The sequence below is a fragment of the Miniopterus schreibersii genome (genome assembly GCF_964146895.1).
Source record: "Miniopterus schreibersii genome assembly, chromosome: 4".
NCBI lineage: Eukaryota > Metazoa > Chordata > Mammalia > Chiroptera > Miniopteridae > Miniopterus > Miniopterus schreibersii.
In genome coordinates, this window is record NC_138105.1 from 70,070,941 (window position 1) to 70,093,476 (window position 22,536).

A 22,536-nucleotide genomic window follows, 5' to 3' on the forward strand; every position below is an offset into this window, starting at 1 on the left:
GGGGATCCCATGAGACTTGCAACCAGGGGAGCAATGGGCAGCAACAACTCATCCTGGGCTTACCCCCTGAAACTGTCTCCAAGGCCCCCTTCTCTCTTTGACTTCTCAGTGAGCCAAAGCAGCCCAGACTAGTTTCTCCTTGTTGCTTCTTCTATGCTCTTCCTTGTTTCACTGTCCCAAGTATATTTTGCTGCCATTATGGACCCAACACCCTTTGACTCAGTGCTGTGTAGTCCCTTCCCTTTGGATATCCCCATCCTCTATCCCCCTTTCCTGAAATACATCCAATTTTTCTCTATCCACAGTCTGAGATGGCTATTTAGCCTGCCCACGTACCACCAACCTTAACCTTTTAAGAAACAACAACAAACACCCCTGAGACAAACGAAAATGGAAATACAATACACCAAAACTAATGGGGCGCATCAAAAGCAGTTCTAAAAGGGAAGTTCACAGCAATAAATATCTACATCAAGAAAAAAGAAAGATCTGAAAAACCCAATTTTACACTTCAAGGAACTAGAAAAAGAAGAACAAATGAAGCCAGGTTAGTAAAAGGAAGAAAATAATAAAGATCAGAGTGGAAGTAAACAAAATAGAGACTAAAAAGACAATATAAAAGATCAATGAAACTAAAGGCTTGTTCTTTGATAAAACTGACAAAAGCTAGACTCACCAAGAAAGAAGACAGAGAGGACTCATAAATAAAATCAGAAATGGAGGAGGTTTTACAACTGGTATCACAGAAACAAAAAGGTTCATAAGAGATTGCTATGAACAATTATATGCCAATGAATTGGGCTATCTAAAAGAAATGGATAAATTCCTAGAAGTAATCTACTAAGATTGAATCATGAAGAAATAGAAAATCTGAATAGACTGATTACTAGTAAGAAGATTCAATCATTAATTAAAAACCTCCCAAAAAGAAATATCTAGGAACAGATGGTTTTACCGGTAAATCTATGAAATATTTAAAGAAGAATTAAAACCAATCCTCAAACTATTCCAAAAAACAGATGGAACACTTTTTTACAAAGCACTGTCCTGATACCAAAACCAGATAAGGATGCCACAAGAAAAGAAAATTACAGGCCAACATCTCAAATAAACCTAGATACAAAAAAATCTCTCAACAAAATATTAGCAAACTGAGTTCAGCAACAGATTAAAAAGCCCTGGTAAGGTGGCTCAGTTGCCTGGAGTGTTGTCCTGTACACCAAAAGGTTGCAGGTTTGATTCCTGGTTAGGGCACATACCTGGGTTGTGGGTTCGATCCCCAGTTGGGACACGTATGGGGGCAATCGATTGATGTTCCTCTCTCTCTCTCTCTCTCTAAAAATCAATAAAAACATATCCTTGGGTGAAGATTAAAAAAAACAAAAAAACAATCCACTTGCAATTGCATCAAAAAGAATAAAATACCCAGGAATAATTTTAACCAAGAAATTGAAAGACCTGAATACTGAACTATACAAGACATTGATGAAAGAAATTGAAGACAAATAAATAGAAAGACATTCTATGCTCAGGGATTAGATAAATCAATATTGTTAAAATGTCCCTACTACACAAAGCAATTTACAGATTCATTGCAATTCCTATGAAAATTCCAATGGCATTTTCCACAGAAATAGAATGATTGTAAAATTTGTATGGAACTGCAGATGACTCCACATAGCTAAAGAAATCTTGAGAAAGAAAAACAAATCTGGAGGTATCATGCTTCCTAATTTCAAACTATATCACAAAGCTGTAGTGACTAAAATAATATGGTATTGGCATAAAAACAGACACACAGATCAATAGAAGAGAATAGTCTAGAAATAAACCCATGTTTATATGGTCAATTAATTATGACAAAGGAGTCAGGAATATAAAATGGGAAAGGCCAAGCTCTTCCATAAAGAGTGCTAGGAAGCCTGGCTGGGCGTGGCTCAGCGGGGTTGAGCATCAGCCTAGGATCCAGGAGATCAGGGTTCAATTCCCGGTCAGGGCACATGCCCGGGTTGTGGGCTCAATCCCAAGTCAGGTGTGTGCAGGAGGAAGCCTATCAATGACTCTCTCGTTATTGATGTTTCTATCTCTCCCTCTCCCTTCCTCTCTTTGAAATCAATAAAGGTATAAAAAAGTAAAATAAAATAATACGATTAAAGGACTTAAAAAAAAAAAAAGAGTGTTAGGAAAACTGGACGGCCACATGCAAAAGAATGAAACTGGTTCACTATCTTACACCATACACAAAAATTAACTCAAAATGGATTAAATATCAGGAGATCAATAGTAGCCTTATGCTATATCTTAATGCCTATATCATTCACCTCACTTCATCTCATCATATAGGCACTGTATCATCTTACATCATCACAAGAAGAAAGGTGAGTGTAGTCTAGTAAGATATTTTGAGAGAGAAACCATTCACATAACTTTTATTATAGTATATTGTAATAATTGTTCTATTTATTATTAGTTATGTTAATCTCTAACTGCCTAATTTATAAATTAAACTTTATTATAGGTATGTATGTACAAAAAAAACCCCATTGTATATGTAGGTTCAGTACTACCTGCAGTTTCAGGCATCTACTAGGGTCCTGGAACATATCCCCTGCAGATACGGGAGCACTACTGTATCAGGAATAAGAGGGGAAAATGAAAAAGCATTTGATAAAATCCAACACTCATTTATAATAACAAGCTAGTAATAGAGGGGAGTTTCTGTTCTTGAAAGAGAACATCTACATAAAACTTGTAGGTAACATCATACTTGATGAAAAACTAGATGCTTTTCTGGTAAGATAAGGAATAAGGCAAGAAGTCTGCTCTCACTACTCCTATTCAACATTGTACTAGAAAACTCAGCTAATGCAACAAGGCAATAAAAGGAAACAAAAGGTATACAGATTAACAAGCAAGATATAAAACTTTCTTGAATATGACATGATTTTCTATGTAAACATTTGAAAGAATCCAAAAATCACTCTGGGAATTCATAAGAGAATATAGCAAGGTTTACAGATACAAAACTCCATTTCTTTCCTATAGACCCACACAAGTACAGTCAACTGATCTTTAACAAAGGACTAAAAGGCAATTCAATGGAGAAAAGAAAGTATTTTAAACAAGTGCTGGAAATAGTGGTTATCCAAAAACAAAAACAGAAACAAAAATGATCTAGATATAGACCTTCCACTTTTCACAAAAATTAACTGAAAATAGATCATAGATCTAAATGTAAAATGCAAAAGTAAAAAACTCCTAGAAAATCACAAAGAAAATCAAGTTGACCTTGGTTTAACTGACAAATTTTAAGATACAACACCGAAAGCAAATTGTAACGATCATTAAATGAAACCCCATTCTACAAAAGACAGTGGTAAGAGAATGAAAAGAAGGGCACAGGCCAGGGAGGAAAAAATCTCTGTAGAACATTTATCTGATAAAGGACTGGCATCCAAAATGTCCAAAGAACTCTTAAAACTCAATAATAAGAAGACAGACAATCCAATGAAAAATGGGCAAAAAGATCTAAACACACATCACTGAAGAAGATATATAAATGGCAAATAAGCATATGAAAATAAGGTCAACATCAAATGTCATAGGGGAATTGCATATAAAACAACCATAGAGATCACTAGATACTTACTGCAATGGATAAAATTCAAGACTCAGAACACCAAATACGGTGAAGATGTAAAGCTACAGGAATCCTTATTCACTGCTGGTGGGAACGGAAAATGGTGTGTCTACTTTGGAACACAGGTAGCTTCTTACAAAACTAAACATGCTCTTCCCATAGGATCTAATGATCATATGGGTCTTTACCCAAATGAGTTGAGAACTTGTATTCACATAGAAACATACAAACAGATATTTATAGCTGTCTCATTCATTAAGATATTCTTCAATAGTAGAATAAACAACCAACCTGTGATATAACTATATAATGAAATATTGTACAGAGATGAAAAAAATAAGGTTTCAAGCCATGAAAAGACAAGGAGAATACTTAAAAGTATATTGCTAAGTGAGAGAAGATACTCTGACATGGCTACATACTGTATGATTCCAAGTAGATGACAATCTGGAAGAGCCAGTAAAAGATCTTTGCTTGTGAAGGATCTGGGGGTTGGAGGGAGGGATGAATGGATAGGTGAAACAGAGGGTATTTTGAGGGACACAAAACTATTATATATGATATAGAAATAATGGTTATATTTCATTATACATTTGCTAAAACCTATAGATTGTATAACACAAAGAGTCAATACTGATATAAAGAATGAACTTTAGTGCATCAATATTGATCCCTCAATTATAACAAATACATGTAACATAATAATAGGACATGTGACAAACTGCGGCTGCAGTTTAATCAGAAACTACTTTCTGATTAATTTTTCTGTAAACCTGAAATGCTCTGAAAAAACTGAAATCTCATCATTTCATATCTTAAAAAACTACTAGACTTCAAAAAAATTAGTAACTATGCCCTGGCTAGTGTGGCTCAGTTGGTTGAGCATCTTCCTGTGCACTCAAAGGTTGCCGGTTCAATTTCCAGTCAGGGCACAAAACTGGGTTGTGGGTTCGATTCCCTGTTGGGGTGTGTGCAGGAGGCAGCCGACTGATGTTATGCTCTCACATCAATGTTTCTCTTTCTTTCTCCCTCTCCCTTCCTCTCTCTAAAATCAATAAACACATATTTTTTAAAAATTAGTGTCTAGTGAATTTTTTATCCTTCATATGCATTGTTTGTGTAAAATAAATAAATTACTATTTAATAGTTTGTTTTTAATTAACTTTTGCTATTTTAAATTTAATATTAATTTAATTCTAACTTTTGTATTTAGGAAATCATTCTAAGGTTAAATTCTTTAAACATGAAAGAGTATAAAAGTGCAAACTGTCAAATATAAAAATTTTCAGATCTCCTTCTAACTAAAAGGAAAGAGACATAGTTGGTCTCTATTTCACATTGGGGATATTGTCAGAAGTGAGTAGTTTAGGGGTCTGTATTTAATCCCTGAAACCTACTCTGATTTTCAAAGATTTATAAAAGCTTGAGGTTTTTTTCTCATACCAATTCAAATAGAAATTCATTTGCCTTAAAAATAGTATAACCTTTTAAATATCAAAGTTCTCTAGGGACATGCACATACAAAAACTGATCTTAAACTGAAAAATGTGCCCAAGAACTTATATATGTCCATCTCATAGTCTGAGATTCTAAAATGAAACAAAATTTCTGTTTGGTACCAGGATTTTCTTGCCTTACACACTTATTTCTCAATCAAGTTACATTTTCAAAGTCCAACATCAAAAATCTTTCATACTCACACAGGAAATAAAATTGTGTACTACTAAAAGAAACTACAGTTACTCCTGGCCAGATAGCTCAGTTTAGAGCACGTATGCCAAGGTTGCAGGTTTGATCCTGGTCAGGGCACATACAAGAATCAACCAACAAATGTATAAATAAATAAGTGGAACAACAAATAGATGTCTCCCCCCACCCCCACACATCCTCCCTCTCTCTCCCTAAAAATAAAAAAAAAAGAAAAATAACATAAAAAAAAAATAATAAAAGAAACTACAGTTAAATGACTGAAATATTTAATAGATAAAGATATCTAAAAGAAAGAAATGTAAATATTAAAATCAGCTCAAATAAGCAGCCTGGAGTTAAGAAAAAAAACTTACATTCAGAAAGTTAAAAATTCTCAAGCTTGGAGTCTAGATACTCCTGGTTGAGCTACAACTCCTAAAGTGGGTTAGTCCCTGCAGAAGGACCATATGTGCCACCTGAGCAGCCCCAGGAATGAATTCTGAGAGCTCCACATGCCCTCCTCTCCTGTAAGCATGGAAGTGCTCCCTCCCCTAGGCTTTCATTCTCGTAAGTGAGGAAACTCTCAGACTGATTCATTCATTTTAAGAGTCTGACCCAAATTCATAAACCTTTTGTCTAGGAGACAGAACTCCTGACCTTCACATACTTCCTCCAGTGGCACAATCAGTTAGTGTGTGGTACTTATACACAGGCTTTGTCAGTACACCTATATCATGGATGCAAAACTTAACATGTAAAAATGGCTAGGCCTAAGGAAATTCCCTTTGCCCCTCAAGGTTGGGGTCCTGGTTTGGAGTCACTGGCCTCAGGCCTCTGCGCCCCAGTCACAACGTTTCGGATCACCATTTATAATTTAAATGACATAAACCCAGTGTTACAAGAATCCAAAATCACTTAAACCCAGTGTTTACATGCAAGGAGGAAAGAAAGTTGTAGGGGACTTTTACTAGTTCAACAAGGAAACCCACAAATACCTATTTCTATCAGAAATGAATATCAGTTAATTATTATGTCAAAGAAACTGACTTGTAAACAATCATATTGGAACACTTTTAGATGATGTAAGTCTAAGCCCTGACATGCCATTTGAAATCACCCTAAAGTAAGAACAGATATCAAAATATTACTACACCCATTTGGGGGGCGGGGAAACAAAAATTTTACCTAATGCATGTAATAATGAATTTGTTTTTTCTTTTCTGAAATCCACCTCTTTCTTGTCTCTTTGGAAATACTTTTTACTGTATCCCAAGCTCTCGTGATTTTTAAAATGTTTAATTTCTTGAAAAACTGTTTCAAGTGAATAAATCTTTTCAAAGTGACAAACGTAGGGAGGGGCAGTACTGACCTGAAATTGTGCTGAAAGCACGTATCACCCAGGAGTTTCCCGGGAGGAACGAACATTCACCCAAAGGACTTCCCCTAGGATGTCTGTTCCCACAGGAAAGATCCTGGGGGAGAGGAACAGGGATTCATACAGCATATTCCAGGCGGTTATTCCCTGCTGTCCTCTCATGTAAAATACAGTATACACAAACTCAATCCTTGAAAAAAGTCAATCCGTGGCTCAATGGGTAAATAATAAAACAGTGCGTCTGTGAGAAACGCGCCGCGGAGGACAAACAGTTAATAATGATGCCGCGAACTGGCCAGGGGAAGATGGCGTCTGGGAAAGAGGGGAAAGACCCGGAAACGTCGGGACTAACTGCCACCCTAGGAAGAGTTCGGCTGAGGGGACAGGGTCGTGGGTTTGAGGCTCTGCTTCCCAAACATTTGGAAAAGTGAGGGGAAAACGAGTCCCCTGGGGAGAAAGAGGAAATGGGGACCCCACACGCCACAGCTCCTCCGCACAGAACCCTGGAAAATGAGTCACGATTGTCCCCAGATGACCCTTCCCGTGGTCACCGCATAATCTAGGGCTGAGGCGACCACGCGCAGTGACAGGCCGGCACGGCCGGGTCTGCGCTGCCGGCAGAGCCCCCATGCTGCGTGCCGGAGGGGACTGACGTCCAAGCCCACTCGGGTCCGGGTCCGGAGACTACGGAGAGACCTCGGGGAGGCCGTGTCCCACCTCGGCGGGTGCCAACCACCTCCTCATCCCCATCTCCTGACACCCACCCCCGCCCACTCACCATTTCTCGGTTCGGGGGGTTCCCTGTCATCCACCTTCCGACTCCCTCCCGCGGCAAGTGCAGGCCACAACCCCGGAGGATGTGTCGCAGCTTCCTCAGGCCTTCGGAGAAGCGAGCGAGGGTCCACAACGTGGCAGGAGTAGGAGCTACCAGCAAGCAGTCCACGCCGTCCACGCCGGCCGCGGAGTCCACGCCATTATCAAAGCGCCACCCCCACAAACGTTACCAAGGGCTCCTCCGATTGGGCAGTTGCAAGGCCCCGCCCTATCGTGACTGAGTGACAGCGGGCGGAGGTCTAGTCTGAGCTGCGGTGGTCCTGGCAGTGGGCCACAATCTGCCCTTCCAGCAGTACTGCCTTTAACCGCACGGCTGTTCACGGAACTGTGACTCTTCTTCCCAAACATATTCTTAAAAGTGACCTCACCATAGATAATGATCAGTCTGGCTCCATTTTGATATTTGACCAGTTCCCCGGGGGAGATGTCCACCCTTCTGTCCCCCACCCCCACTCATCTGGTACTTTATCTTTTTTTTAAAATCCTCACCAGAGGATATTTTTTCCATTGCTTTTCAGTGACAGTGGAAGGGAGAGAGAAAAACATCTCTGTGTGAGAGAGACACTGATTGGTTGCCCTGTAAAGTGGCAATCTGAGTTTTCATTCATGGTTTTGGCAGCAGAAATTGATAACAAGCCATGTGCCTGCTGAGAACAATGGGTTACATAAATTTATGTACCTTTTAAGAACACAGGGTGGTTTGTATTGATATGTAAAGATCTGGAGTACTTATCAATAGAACCATCAAGTAAAATGTGTGTGTGTACACTGTATATAACACATATATATATACATACACTTACATACCATGTTACCTCTTCTAAAACTGTCATGGTCACCTGCAGAGTCAGGTGAGTCCCCACTCTAGGTTTGGTTGATAACATTTTGCTGACAGGAATATATAAAAGGGTCTATGGCTTCCATAATGGAAGTGTCTGGAGACAGCAGGGTAGGCCTCTCCAGCACGTGGAAAATGGAGCTTGTTTTTTTAGTTGAGGTTAGGGGGTGGGCTAGGGTGGGATTTTGTACACAGGCCAGGGGCTTCCAGGGATTGACTCTCTTGCCAGTGCTGAAGGAGTGAGCACTCAGATTTTCTATCACTTTCTACAAATGTGGGGCATGAGGGGAAGGAGGACGAGGTTTTTAAAGCTGTAGCTGTCAATCATTAAATAATGGAATCAGAGACTTCTGATTTCTCCTCTGGCATGTAAGGAGCTTAAAAGGTGACATTCCCATCACCCGAAAAAAAGCTAACCTACTTAAAATCAACAACTCGGCTCTACCAAAGCATTAATTCCAGGGCAAATTGCTGTCTCCCCAAATTGGAAAGAGACAGAAAAACAGCCAGTGGCTCAATGGTTAAAGCATTGTGAAATATGCTCACAATATTCTGCTCTTTTTTTTTTTTTTTTAATATATCTTTATTGATTTCAGAGAGAGGAAGGAAGAGGGAAAGAAATAGAAAGAAACATCAATGATGAGAGAGTCATTGATCGGCTGCCTCCTGTTCGACTGGGGATCGAGCCCGCAACCCCGGGCATGTGCCCTGACCAGGAATCGAACCACGATCTCCTGGATCCTAGGTCAATGCTCATCCGCTGAGCCATGCTGGCCGGGCTATTCTGCTCTTCTTAACATGACCTGTCCTCAAAGATTGTTTCACCAGAGCTGAAATGATTGAGATTTTAGCAGCACCAAACTGACATGAGAGAAGGAAATAGGCAACTCTAGTCTCCGCTAGTCTTTCTGCCTGAACTAAGTTGACAGTGAGGGGAACTTAGAAACACTTGCGAGGTTGACAGATTTTTTTTTAAATCCTGACAGGAAATAAGTGGTGTGTTTTCCGAAACCATCTGTTCACCTCTCTGACACTAACTGGGTGGCCTGCAGTTCAATTCACTTCTAACACTAACTAGAGTTAATATCAGATTCCACGGTTTAAGGACTCAGACCCTCCACTTCAGATGCTAGCCAGAAATAGGGAGGCCCAGGCCACAGACATTTCTGTATGGTCAACTATAAATTTGGAGGTTCCCTGGACACACCCTCATGCTTGTTAATTCAATAGAACCATTCTTAGAACTAAGAAAAGCACTTTATTATTATTGGTTGATTGTAAAAGATACAAGTCAGAAACAGCCAAATGAAGCCCTGGCCAGTGGCTGAACTGGTTGGATCATTGTCCTATGCACCAAAAAGGTTTCAGGTTCAATTCCTGGTGAGGGCACATACCTAGGTTACAGGTTTGATCTGAGGTTGGGGCAAGTATGAGAGGCAACCAGTCAATGTTTCTCTCTCACATTGATGTTTCTCTCTCTTCCTTTCTCTCAAATCAATAAAAACAGCCCTAACTGGTCTGGTTCAGTGGTTAGAGCATCAACCTGTGGACTGAAGGGTCCCGGGTTCGATTCCAGCCAAGGGCATGTACCTTGGTTGCAGGCTTGGCCCTGGCCCTGTGCAGGGTGCTTGCAGGAGGCAACCAATCGATGTGTCTCTCACATCGGTGTTTCTCTCTCTCTCTCCCTTCCACTCTCTCTAAAGAGCAATGGAAAAAATATCCTTGGGTAAGGATTAAAATAAATAAATAAGTAAAATAATAAAATCCTATCTTCAGCTGAGAATTTTAAAAGAAAAAAAGTGAGGGTAGGAGCTTCCATGACCTGTCCAGATATGACAGCCTTCCACCACATTGATGTGTTCACCGACTCAGGTCTCTCTAAATCCTGAGGCTTAGGGTCTTGGATGGAGTTTTATTACCTAGCCATGACTGACTGAACCATTGGACAGTGGTGATCAACTCAAACTCTAGCCTGCTCCCCCACCCAGAAGTTGGGGGCTGAGTTGAAAGTTCTAAGCCTCTCATCAGTTTGGTCTTAGTGGCAATGAATACCCATCGTGAAATTATTTAGGGGTGAGCAAACAGTTGCCTCATTAGAACCTAAGATGCTCCCATTATCCTTATCATTTATAAAGTCCAAGGGCTTTAGGAGGTCTTTGCTAGAAACCATGGATAAAGATATAACATCTTTCTCATTATACCACAGGAGTTCACAGCCCAGGATACAGGCTCATTAAAATAGTGAGACCAAATCATGGCACTATATGATACTTCCTCTCCACCCGCAACATAGCACTACAGCAACAACACTCCTGTTTAACGACAGTGGGATATAGTGGAAGAACTGGAGCTTCAGAACTTGCTTAAGAAGCCTCTGTAGAACCCGAAAGATGACATAGAGACAAAAATTTAAGACACCTAAGGATATTTGCCTCTGAGAGTTATAGCAGATAGTAAACACAGCCTAAACTCTAGTCAGATAATCAAAAACCTCACTCTAAAGGCCTAATTTCTGCATTTCCTTTTTCAAAGTACATCCTGTCTGGCATTCAACAAAAAATTAAAATGCATGTTAAAGATTAAAACACACACTGTGAAGAGATAAAACAAGCAAAAGAACATAATTCAGATGTAGAACATAATTCAGATGTAACAGATATGTTGGAATTATCAGACCAGAAATGTAAAGCAACCATAACTAATATGCTAATCATTCTAAAGGAAATCGTGGACAACATGCAAGAACAGACAGGTAATATAAACAGAGATGGAAAGCCTAAGAAAAAACCAAATGGACCCGGCCAGGCGTGGCTCAGCGGTTGAGCATCAACCTAGGATCCAGGTGATTGGGGTCCAATTCCTGGTCAGGGCACATACCCAGGTTGCGGGCTCGATCCCAGTCGGGGGCGTGCAGGAGGCAGCCGACCAATGACTCTCTCATCACTGATGTTTCTCTCTCTCTCCCTCTCCTTTCCTCTCTCTGAAATCAATAAAGATATATTAAAAAAAGAAAAAGAAATAACCAAATGGGAAATGTAAAAAATCAAAAATCAACAGAACAGATATGAACAATTTCTTTGGGGGCTCATCAATACAGTGGAAAAATGTAAGAAAAGAATCAGTGAGCTTGAGACATCAACCTTCCAAATTCAAATGCAAAGATAAAAAAGGACAGAATAGAAATCCAAGAACTTTGGGACAATTACAAAAGGTGTACATACATGTAATGGGATACATGAAGAAGAAGAAAAGAATAAATAAGTAAACCAGTAATAACAGTTTCTCCAAAATTAATGATAAACACCAAAACAAAGACCTAGGAAGCTCAAAGAGCACCAAACAAGATAATAATCTAAAAATGCACACCTAGAAATATTCAAAGTTGAGAAAAGTCAAAGATGAAGAGAAAATCTTGAAAAAAAGGGGGGAAATACCTTATAGAGAAAGAAGGATAAGAATGAAATTGGACTTTGTCTCAGAAACCATGCAAGCAGGGAGTTTTGTGAAAGAGTGTTGAAAGAGAAATCACCCAACTAGAATTTTGTGTCAAGCCAAATTATCTTTCAGAAGTGAGGGAGAAATAAAGACTTCCTGTTACAAAAATTGAGGGAATTGGCCCTGGCTGGTGTGGCTCCGTGGTTAGTGTCAGCCCCGCACCAAAGGGTTGCGTGTTCGATTTCCGGTCAGGTACCTGGGTTGCAGGTTCTCTGCCCTGGTCGCCGTGCGTGGGAGGACAACCAATTGATGTGGCTCTCTCACGTTGATGTTTCTCTCTCACTCCTCCCTCTTCCCTTCCACTCTCTCTAAGTTAATGGAAAAAAATATCCTTGGGTGAGGATTAACAAAAAAAACCACCCACCACCAAAAAAACAAACAAAACACACACACAAAAATTGATGGAATTGTCACCGATACCTCTGCTTTGTATGAAATGTTAAAAGAAAGTCATCAGGAAGAAGGTAAATGATAAAAAAAGATAAGTGTTAGAGAATAAATAAAGGTAAAATAAGATCATTTGTTTTTGTTATTCTTAATCCAATGGAGAACATTTTGTTAAAAATGGTAATAGCAGCAATATATTCAGCAATTAGAGCTTTTGGATATGTGAGATGAATGGCAGCAATGTTACAAGGGGTAGGGAGAGAGAAATTTGGAATACTCTGCCATGAGGAATTTGCACATCCAGTGAAGTGCTGTGGTGTTACTTCAGAGAGGACTTGGTTTAGCTGTAAATGTATACTGCAAACTCAAGGACAATGACTAAAAATGTAAAAAAAAAGTATGACACGCTGAAAGAAGACAAAAAAGGGAATCTGGCAAAATGCTCAAAAAGGGGGCAGAAAAGGTAGAAGAGCAACAAATAAGAATGGTAAAAATATGGTAGGTATTAATCCAGCTGTATCGATAATCACTTTAAGCATCAATGGTCTAAATACAAGTGAAAGACATGCCAGCAGATAGTGGAATGTAAGTTTTCTATCAAAATCTCCCCACAAGTGCACTGATTTTGACAACCACACAAGGATGACGGTATGTTTCTGGGAGTCCAGTGGAGAAGTTCTAGCACACCACCACAGCAAATAAGCTGAGAACAGACAAGCTGCAGGCAGTAAGAATAACATTTTCACTTTACCCACATCACCCCTTCCCCAAAGCAGCACACCTCACTGTCAAGAGACTCCTCTGCTGGGCCTGTGATGCCTCCCACTAGGGAAAGAGCACGGTGATTGAGCATTTGGCTTCTCCAGTGCCCATGAGGCTCGCTGCTTTGTCTTGCTTTCCCCCCATCAGCATTATAACAAAATGACCTTGAACAGAACCACATTTTTGAAGATCTGCTCTACTTCAGAAAAAGGGGTGCCCTCTCTATTCTGCTATGGGCATACCTCAGAGATATTGTGGGTTTGGTTCCAGACCATCACATTAAAGCCAGTAGAGCAATAAAGTGGGTTGTAATCTTTTTGCTGGTGCAAGGTCTTCCCCTCAGTTTGTAAAAAATGCAACATCTGCAAAGTGCAATAAAGCAAAGCTCAATAAAGCAAGTGCAAGTAAACAAGGTATGCCTGTGTCAATAATTTTTTCTTTTTCTTCCAGAGAGCCTCTAACCAGTGCCATCAGATTTAGGATACTTTCCATGACGATTGGTTGCATTATTGAGTGCAAGGACGTAAACTGAAGTCAGGTTTGAACTAATCCCTTTGCTGTGCCACAGGGTGCTATGGGTGTTGTCCTCTTAATCTGAAGGGTCAGGATCTGTGTTGCAGTAGAAGCCAGAGCAGCAGCAGAGGTACTTAAGGGTCCTGGGGAGCGCTCTAATATCAGACGTGTGGGTGAGGGGAAGGGGCGAGGTGGACTCAGTTGGCCACCCAAAGGCTGCCTTTTGCCCTCGCTTCTTTTCTCTTTCTCTTTTTAAATAACTGCTGTTTCAGAAGTGACCACCAGATGGGCCTGCCTCTGGCACAGGGTGTAGTCTTTCCCTCCCATCCGCATCCCCAGGCTATGTCAGGGCCAACCCAGTCTCTGTCACAGTTTCACTCTAACACATAGATAAATCCCAGCAAAGGCAACAACCTAGGACCACTTTAAGGAGAGCCCCAATCCCATACTCCTGCTCCCAAATGCCTAGAAATTCTCAGAACTGCCCACTCTGGTCGACTGCATATAGAACTGAGGCTTGGTAGTCTCAGCAATGCCATACGGGGCAGCACCAGCTCCCCAGCACGCAGCACTCACAGTGTGGGCGGCCATCAGGTAGCAGAGCAGTGAGCAAGTCAGAGTATGAGAAAACAGACCCACAGTGGCGGTCACGTCTAGACATGCTGCTCACACAGCCAATTGTTACGTTTACCTGCAGAGGCGTGGTTCTCATGTTGAGACTGATTCTAGTGTGGCCAAGAGCGTAGGTAGGAAAAGGCTTACAACTGACATAATAGAGGTCATTGGGGGGGACGGGGGGGGGGGGGGGCTCTGAAGCAGCTCTAAAATGCCTTCAGGAAGCAAGGAAAGGAGCTTGGTCTGGGTGTTTGTGGTTGAGGGTGAGGCCGGAGCAAGATTCTGCTCACAGGCAGGGGCTTGTGTGGTTGGAATCTGAAGCCAGTGCCAGAGGAGGGAGCCCCAGGCTTTCTCATCAGCCTGTCCAGAAGAAAGAGGGGGAGGCTTAAGCTGTCAGCAAACAACAAAAAATGTGGAGTCTATCAGCTTATCACAAGAAAAAACATGCATAAGAAAAATATGTATTTGCAATGGTTTGCTTTTATACAAAGAAACACTAACAGGAGGCTCAAGGAATGATCAAAACTGTATTTGGGGGTGGCTGGAGTAACCAGAATATATTTGCAAGGAGTCTTCTTATCTTAGACTTTTCTTATAGATTTAAAATAAACACAGACATTTATATACACCATAATTTACTACTTACTAACCATCTAAGTTTTAAATCCTTTAAACACTAATGGTTACAAAAGTGTAAACCATATACAGAAAATTTTCAAATCTCTTGCTGACTAAAAGGACATAAAACAACTCATCTCACATCTTCAGGTTCTCTTGCATAAAGGAACAAAAATTCTATTTGGTTCCAGTATTCTTGCTTTTCTCACACATGTCTCTCAGTCATCTTACAGTTTCAGAGTCCAAGTGCTCAGGGAAACTAGAGCCAAAGGCTGCACTACTCAGTGGATAAAGGATCCAGAGGAAAGGAAACACAAGCACTGGAATCAGCTCAGATAAGCAGCCTGCTTTCCCCAGGACAGAAGGAAAGCCACTTTCAGAAGGTTCCGCATTCTAGACTCTCCAAGTTAAAACAGAACCCCTGGAGTGGAGCAGCCCCTGGGAAGGAGGGGAGGGACACCTGAGCAGCCCCAGGAATGAAGTCTGGGAGCTCCCCCCCCCCCCCCCCCCCCCGGGAATAAAATGCTCCCTCTCAGGCCTCAGCTCACAGTGAGGAAATGCTCAGCTGGATTCAGTGTCACGTTCTGACCCAAATGAACTCCCAAATTCATGGACCTTAACACAGGAAAGACTCCTGACTTTCAGACTTTCTCAATGTGCACTAATTACACTCTGAGTGCACCTCCACTGTGGATGCAAAATTCCAACCTATGCCTAGAAACAGGCTCAGGGGAACCACAACTAAAACCTCAGAAGGGGCTTCACCTCCTCCCCCATGTACACCTGCATCCCCAGCTTTCCAGGGCTATAGCTTCTCAGTGTAAAGGCTCCTTCCATGGTGGGTGTGAGCAGGTAGGACACCTGCAGGGGAGGCTCCCCAGGAAGAACCAACTGGGCCTTCAAGTACTTCCCTCTGCAGGCTCAAGGTGTATGTGTGTGGGGATGGGGTGGGGTGGGTATCTTAGCTTAGTGACACTGACCTGAGGCTCTGCTTCCCAATGGAGTTGCTCTGAACCACCATGATGTTTTAAATACTACATAAACCCAGTGTTTGAACAATTCAACAAAATCTCTCAAACCCAATATTTATGTGTAAAGGAGGGAAGAAAATTATAAGGTATCTTGCTAGCTCAACAAGAAAACCCTCTAGTATCTGCTTTCAGAAAATAATGTTAATTCAATATTATTTCCACGCCAAGAAATTGTTCTGTAAACAATTGATTATACTTAAACATGTGTTACAAGTCTAAGCCCTGGGATTTCATTTGAAATCACCCAAAAGCAAAGAACAGCCCTCAGAAACACACCACAACCCCTCGGGAAAGAAAAAGGGAAACAAATTCTAACAAATGCAATGGAAGGCTGTATCCACCTAAGAATGTCCAAACCCTCGGAGAATTTTTATAAGAGTTTATTTGAATCAAACTGATGACATAAGCGGTGGAACAAGCTCTCAAATGCTCCCAAGAATTGACCGTTTTGCAGCTTCTTTTATGCATTTTAAATTAAGGAGGGGATGTAGGGAAGATTGAAGAAAGGCAGGGATTGGATTATAGGATAGTTATAACAAGATTATGTAATCTCTTGAGGGTTAACACCCCACTTCAAAGGCCTGTTAACCTAGATGCACAAGAACAACAGGCAGGGCTGCCTTAAAAACTTTTACTAAAGAAGTTATAGGCCTGGGTTGTGACCATCCATCATGACTTGCCCACTTAGGAATTTGTGATCAGATTACCCTTGAGGTTACTTTTCATAGAACCCCTTTTTCCTCCAGTTTCCCCTTTTAGTCATAAATCAGTCGGAAAGATGCACTGATGATCAACCTTTTGGTGGGGAAGGTGTGGTCTCACAGCACTTGGAAGGCTCATTCCTAGGAAGTCCACTGCGGATGGGATCTGAGGCAGAATCTTTCCCAAAAAAAGGAAGGGCAGGTAAATGGAAGGCAGTCAGGTCTTACGGCTTTCATTGTGAAAAATCACTCTGGATCATTTCTATCCTATGAACTATCGTGACCCGAGTTTTGCCTTCTCATCTTTCTGTATTTGGCATTTAGTAGAACATTTACATGAGCCACAAAAAGAGTATTAAAAGATATTTCATACATTTTCAGTCATCATAAACAGTTGGACTATATGGAAAAACCCAAAGAACAAGTAAAACTATTATTATGACTAATATAATTAGCAGACAGGTAAAGACAATCAAACAAAATGGATTCTGAGTTCAGTATCAATCAGCAGATATACAGGCCTTGTCCATGTCTGGGGACAGCTGTCTATCTTTGGTGTCAGTGGCTCCTCATCCTCAAAGAGTCTTCGATGTCCACAGACAGAGGTAGATGTCCAATCCCGGTTAGGCAACTGATAAGATCCTTTCCAATGAAGTTGGAGTGTGTCTTTTATTAGCTGTGCTTTCCAATAAACATCATCTCCAGGTGGCAATGTTCTTTAAAGTCTTTGTCTTTTGGGAACTCGCTGTGAAAGAAACTGTTACCAACTTGGCATCTTCTTGAAAGAACTCTATCAAAACATGACAATAGTGTAAGATGTTTCCTTTTAATACTATCAGGTCATAAGTTCTTGCATCTAAGTTCAGCTTAAATGCACTGTGATGTATGAAGGAGTGAAAAAAACCTAAAACTGGGGAGCCAGGGAGCAGGGAGGAACCAAGCGCCCATCTTGGGTTTCCCAAAGAGCCAACTATTCTTTTTTACAACCACTGTTTACCCACCCATACAACATACTGAGGTTTTTCATCACTTATTTTACAATGCTCTCCCCCCATGCAATTTCAAATCCTGAGGTGTTCCAAGGGTTTTTCTGAAAGACTACAAAGTTACTCCTAACATAATTGAGATTTTCACCCTTAAAACCTCAATTTCTACTGAAGACTAAGAAGTAATCATTTACAGTCCAAGACGGCAGTGGACTGAGTGGAAGCTACATTGACACTCTCCCGGGACCAAACTGGAATTACAACTAAAATATAGAAAAACCATCCTGAATAATCAACTGCAACTGAAGATGAGCTGGGGAGCACCCTCCTAACCAAGGACCTACAGTGGAGACCGCACAGAGACCGGCAGGAAGTGCAGAGGCGCGAGAGGCCTGAACGGGCTCCCACAGGCAGCAGCTGAAGGTCAGGAAGGAGATCTCAGCTGTGGGAGGTTCCCACTGAGGACTCTGGGGCCTAAACCCCAGGCTGGGCTCCCCAGCCCAGAGCACCAGAACTGAGAAAGGTGCCCACATAACATCTGGCTGTGAAAAGCAGCCCGCTTTCTGTCTGCCAGGGAGAGACAGCTGGAAATGCAGGCGCCCTCTTAAAGGGTCAACACACAAGTTTCATGTGCAGCCGCTCGCCTTGGGCTCCCGCAGAGGGAAGGCAGAGTGGACTGGAGCTGTGTAAGGAGATTCTGGAATTGCTGGCTTGGGGGAGTAGAGGTCAGAGGGCAGCCATCTGGATTCCTGTGCTGAGTCATTCCCCCTTAAGGCAGAGGGCATCTTTCTCAGGCAGACATTTACCTTCCAAGAAGCTTTTGCCTAGGGGGGGGGGGAGGGGCAGTAGCCCCACCCTGTGGAGTTTTTACAGCCTGAGGCTCACTAAGAGGCTGAATAAGAGCCCTAGCCTGTTAAGTTTGGTGGTTGGAGTGCTGGCGGGTGACTGAAGGGTCCAGGGTTTGATTCCAGCCAAGGGCACATACCTCAGTTGCAGGCTCCATCCCTGGCCCTATTTAGCCCTTGAGCGGGAGGCAAACCAATTGATGTGTCTCTCTCACATTGATGCTTCTATCTCTCTCCCCTTTCCTCTCTTCCAAAAGCAATGGGGGGGGGGGAGAAAAAAAAGGCTGAATAACAGCATCTGGGTGCTTTGAGTCTTTGCCTGATTTGCTTCTGGACCCAGGGCTTAGAAAAGCAGACCTTGGTACACCTCTTGGTCCTGTCCAAACACACCCAGCCCCAGCAGAAGGAACCACAAGCTATGGAGTGCAAAAAACTTCAAACAGGGTAACTACTCAAAGCCAGTCATAAACAGCATCTGACACTGGCCTGCACCAGAGACCATCCAAAAGACTGGGAATCTTAGCAGACCCACCTATTACATAGAAATAAATCCAAACAGACAGCCAAAATGGAGAGACAAGAAAAACAAGCCTCAAATGAAAGAACAAAAGAATTTTCCAGAAGAGCTAAATGCAATGGAGATAAGCAATCTATCGGACGTAGCGTTCAGAATACTGATCATAAGGATGCTCAACAGCATGAGAAAAGAAATGGAAACTATGAAGGAAATTATGATAGTAGGAAAAAACAAAACAAAAAACCTTGGAAGGAATAAACAACAGATTAGGGGAATGTCCAGGAAGATGCCTGATATGATTTCAATCTTTTTGGAATACTATGCAGGTGTAAAAATGAAGGATCTCCTACTTCTTGAGGTAGCATGGTGGGAGCTGGAGAGTATTATACTAAGCGAAATAAGCCAGACAGAGAAAGGCATGTATCACATGATCTTACTCATATGTGGAATCTAATGAACAAAATAAACCGATGAACAAAATAGACCCAGAGACATAGAAGCATGGAACATACTGACAAATCTCAGAGGGAAGGGGAGAGACAGGGGAGGGAAGAGATTAACCAAAGAACTTATATGCATAACCCACAGACACAGACAATAGTATGGTAAAGGCCCGGGGGGAGGGGTGCAGGATAGAGGGGACCAATGGGGGAAAAAGGGGACATTTGTAATACTTTCAACAATAAAGATAAAATTTTTAAAGAAAGCTGTCTAGGGGGAAAAAAGTAATCATTTAGCACTCTTTGGCTTGGACATTTTATAATCTCTAGAAACATTTTCATTGATACAAAAGTCATTATTATTATTATTTTTAAAATATATTTTTATTGATTTCAGAGAAAAAGGAAGGGAGAGGGAGAGAGAGATAGAAACATCAATGACAAAATAGAGTCATTGATTGGTTGCTTCCTGCATGCCCCCTGACTGGGAATTGAACCTGGAACTTCTGTATCATAGGTCAGTGTTCAGCCTCTGAGCCATGCCAGCTGGACACAAAAGTCATTATTAATGTGGACTTATTTTTGTGAAAGCCAGACACATAAAGACATGTCTGTTTTACTTAAGCCAACAAACTTAAGCTAGCTTTTACTTACTAAGGATTAATCTTAGATCATGTGAACTTGAAAAGCATTTGAGTTAGTTTCTGTATATCTGAGAATTATATTTATTAAATTTTTATTGAATTTACTGGGGTAAAAATGATTAATTATAGTATGGGTTTCAAGTGTACAATTCTAGAATACATCGTCTATACATTGTATTTGTGCTCATCACCCAAACTCAAGTCTCCTTCTGTCACCATTTATCTCCCTTACCCTTTTCTACTTTCCCCCACCCCCCTTTTTCTCTGGTAATCACCATACTGTTGTGTCTATGACTGTTTTTTTCCTTTCTCTTAATCCCTTCACCTTTTCCTCCCAGCCTCCTAACCACCCTCCCCTCTGACAGCCGTTATTCTGAGAATTTTAGAATACCCAATTCTTACAAGCACTTACCTTAAAATTAATTTTAACAATATCATCTGGAGGCAGAAAATTATCTCACATTTTCAACATATGTATTTAGACACACAAAGACAGACAAACAGAGCACAGATGGATCCAAATTTTGTTTTGGAGGCATTTATATCTGTCCTTGACAACTCAAGTTCCAAATGACCTTCCCTCTTTTATTTATTTATTGGTCTATTTATTTATTTTATTGGTCCTAGAGAGAGAAAGGAGGAGATAGAGAGAAACATCAATTGGTTGCCTCACCTAACTAGAGATGGAACCCACAACCTGGGCATGTGCCCTAAGAATCAAACCCCTGACCTTTCGGTGCACGGGACGATGCTCCCACAGAGCTACACAAGCCAGGACATGACTTTCTCTCTTTTAAAGAACTGGGTTGACAAACAGCATCATAGGTTGATCCATTTATCTAAATGAAACTGAGACCAATTTAATGTTTCCCATTCATTCTGCCTAATTTTACAGCAACTTTTTCTAACTGTGCATGCAAAAATAAATTTAGAATTATCAGGGGATCCTCATCTTGGCCATCTTAGTATTAATGGGAGGCTGACTGCCATGGGCTTGTCAGGCTTGGAAACACAATTTCCCATGTTAATTTTGAGGTCTGTAGGGCCTGAACAAACCTCTAGGGAAAACCAGCCCTTACATGCATGTCTCCAGACAAACCAAATGCTGTGGCTGTCCCTATAAGACCACTTTACGCCCTAAAAGAAAATTTTCCTCAGGTAACCCCCCAAAGATTCTTAGTCACCTAAGAATACCTAAGCAAGGCTCAGCAAGAGCTTACTGGACACCACCTAAGCTGTAACATTTCCCAAGGCATGGGCTCTTCTCTTGGGCTGCATCCATTGCAGGGTGCCCTGCCCTTCTCCCCAAGGCTCCCACCAGCTTCTCTGTGTTTGGCTGTGTTACTGCACTGGACAATTCCCAGTGCCCATCACCATTCCAGATTTCAGATATGAACAACTATCCTTACCCCACTGGCTATTCAGGTTGGGGAAGCAAGTGTCCTTTCTCTTTTGGAGCTAAGGAGAGTTCAGTCTCTCATTTAACTAGCAAAGATTTTGTTCAGCCTTTCAGTAAGCAATCCAATTAAAAAGCAAAATTGAAAGCAGTAACCCATTCCCCCTGTCGCCCGCCCCCCTTTCCTCAAGGATTTTCTAAGAGCAGCTTAAATAAAGTCATGGCCTGGTACTTAAAGCAAGAAGGCCCACAATTCTGAGAGAAACTCACCAAAATTCACCTGATGGGGAGCAAGGAACCAGTGGGGCACAATGGGCCCTTGCTTGTACCTAGCACTGGGTCTGGGTCCATGGGGTGGTCCTGGGTGGGCTTCTTTGGATTCCTGCTAGCATCAAGTAAATGTTGATGTTAAACCTGTGGAGAATTTTTATGAGTTTATCTGAGCCAAACCGACAACAAATGCTCCCAAGAATAACAGTTTTTCAGTTTCTTTCATGCATTTGAAATTAAGGAGGGAAGTAGGGAAGATTACATGGAAGTGGGAGAACGCAAGGTGGGGACTGGATTACAGGAGAGTTAACAAGATTATGTGCTCCCTTGAAGGTTAATACCCTCTTCCAAGGGTATTATTTTTGGCATTTCAAAGGTGTGTTAACCTAGATGCACAAGAACAATGGATAGAGCTGGCTTAAAACCTTTCACTGCCCAGCTGGGTGTGGCTCAGTGGTTGAGCATCGGCCTAGGATCCAGGAGATTGCTGTTCGATTCCTGGTCAGGGCACATGCCCAGGTTTTGTGCTCCGTCCCTAGTCCGGACGGAGGCAGCTGACTCTCTCATCATTTATATTTGTCCCTCTTCTCTCTCTCTTCCTCTCTCCAAAATCATTAAAGATATATTAAAAAACAAACACAAAAACCTTAAAGAAGTTATAAGCCTGGGTGTGACTACCCACCAAGATCTGCCCAGTTAGGAATTTATGATTAGACCACCCTGTGAGGTTACTTTCCAATGAAACCCATTTTGCTGTCGACACTGCGGAAGATATTTTTCCTGAAATTCACCTCTTTCTTGGCTCTTTGACAGTATTTTATACTTTAAGATCAATTGATGAAATTCATCTTACATTTATGGTCAAATGTTGACTTAAAAAAAGTTAATGAATCTTCTTAAGGTGACAGTGCTGACAGAACACCCAGGGCAGTTTCCAAAG

At 41.4% G+C, this 22,536-nt stretch overlaps 1 protein-coding gene across 3 annotated transcripts in view; it reads right to left on the reverse strand.

Moving 5' to 3' along the window:
* Positions 1-21,644, reverse strand: part of LOC308555806 (uncharacterized protein) — a 40,979-nt gene extending 19,335 nt beyond the window's left edge. For 2 of the 3 annotated variants that reach the window (XR_013998601.1, XM_081134413.1), the window contains exon 1: positions 7,483-7,721. Coding sequence is in view for 1 of the 3 variants with exons in the window: in XM_081134413.1 (XP_080990539.1) it covers positions 7,483-7,512 (30 nt within the window). In the remaining 2 variants the exon portion in view is untranslated. Of the gene's footprint in view, positions 1-7,482; positions 7,722-21,596 lie in introns of those variants that run through there. The other variant, XM_081134414.1, reaches the window with a different exon arrangement.
* Between the last annotated feature and the right edge of the window lie 892 nt (positions 21,645-22,536).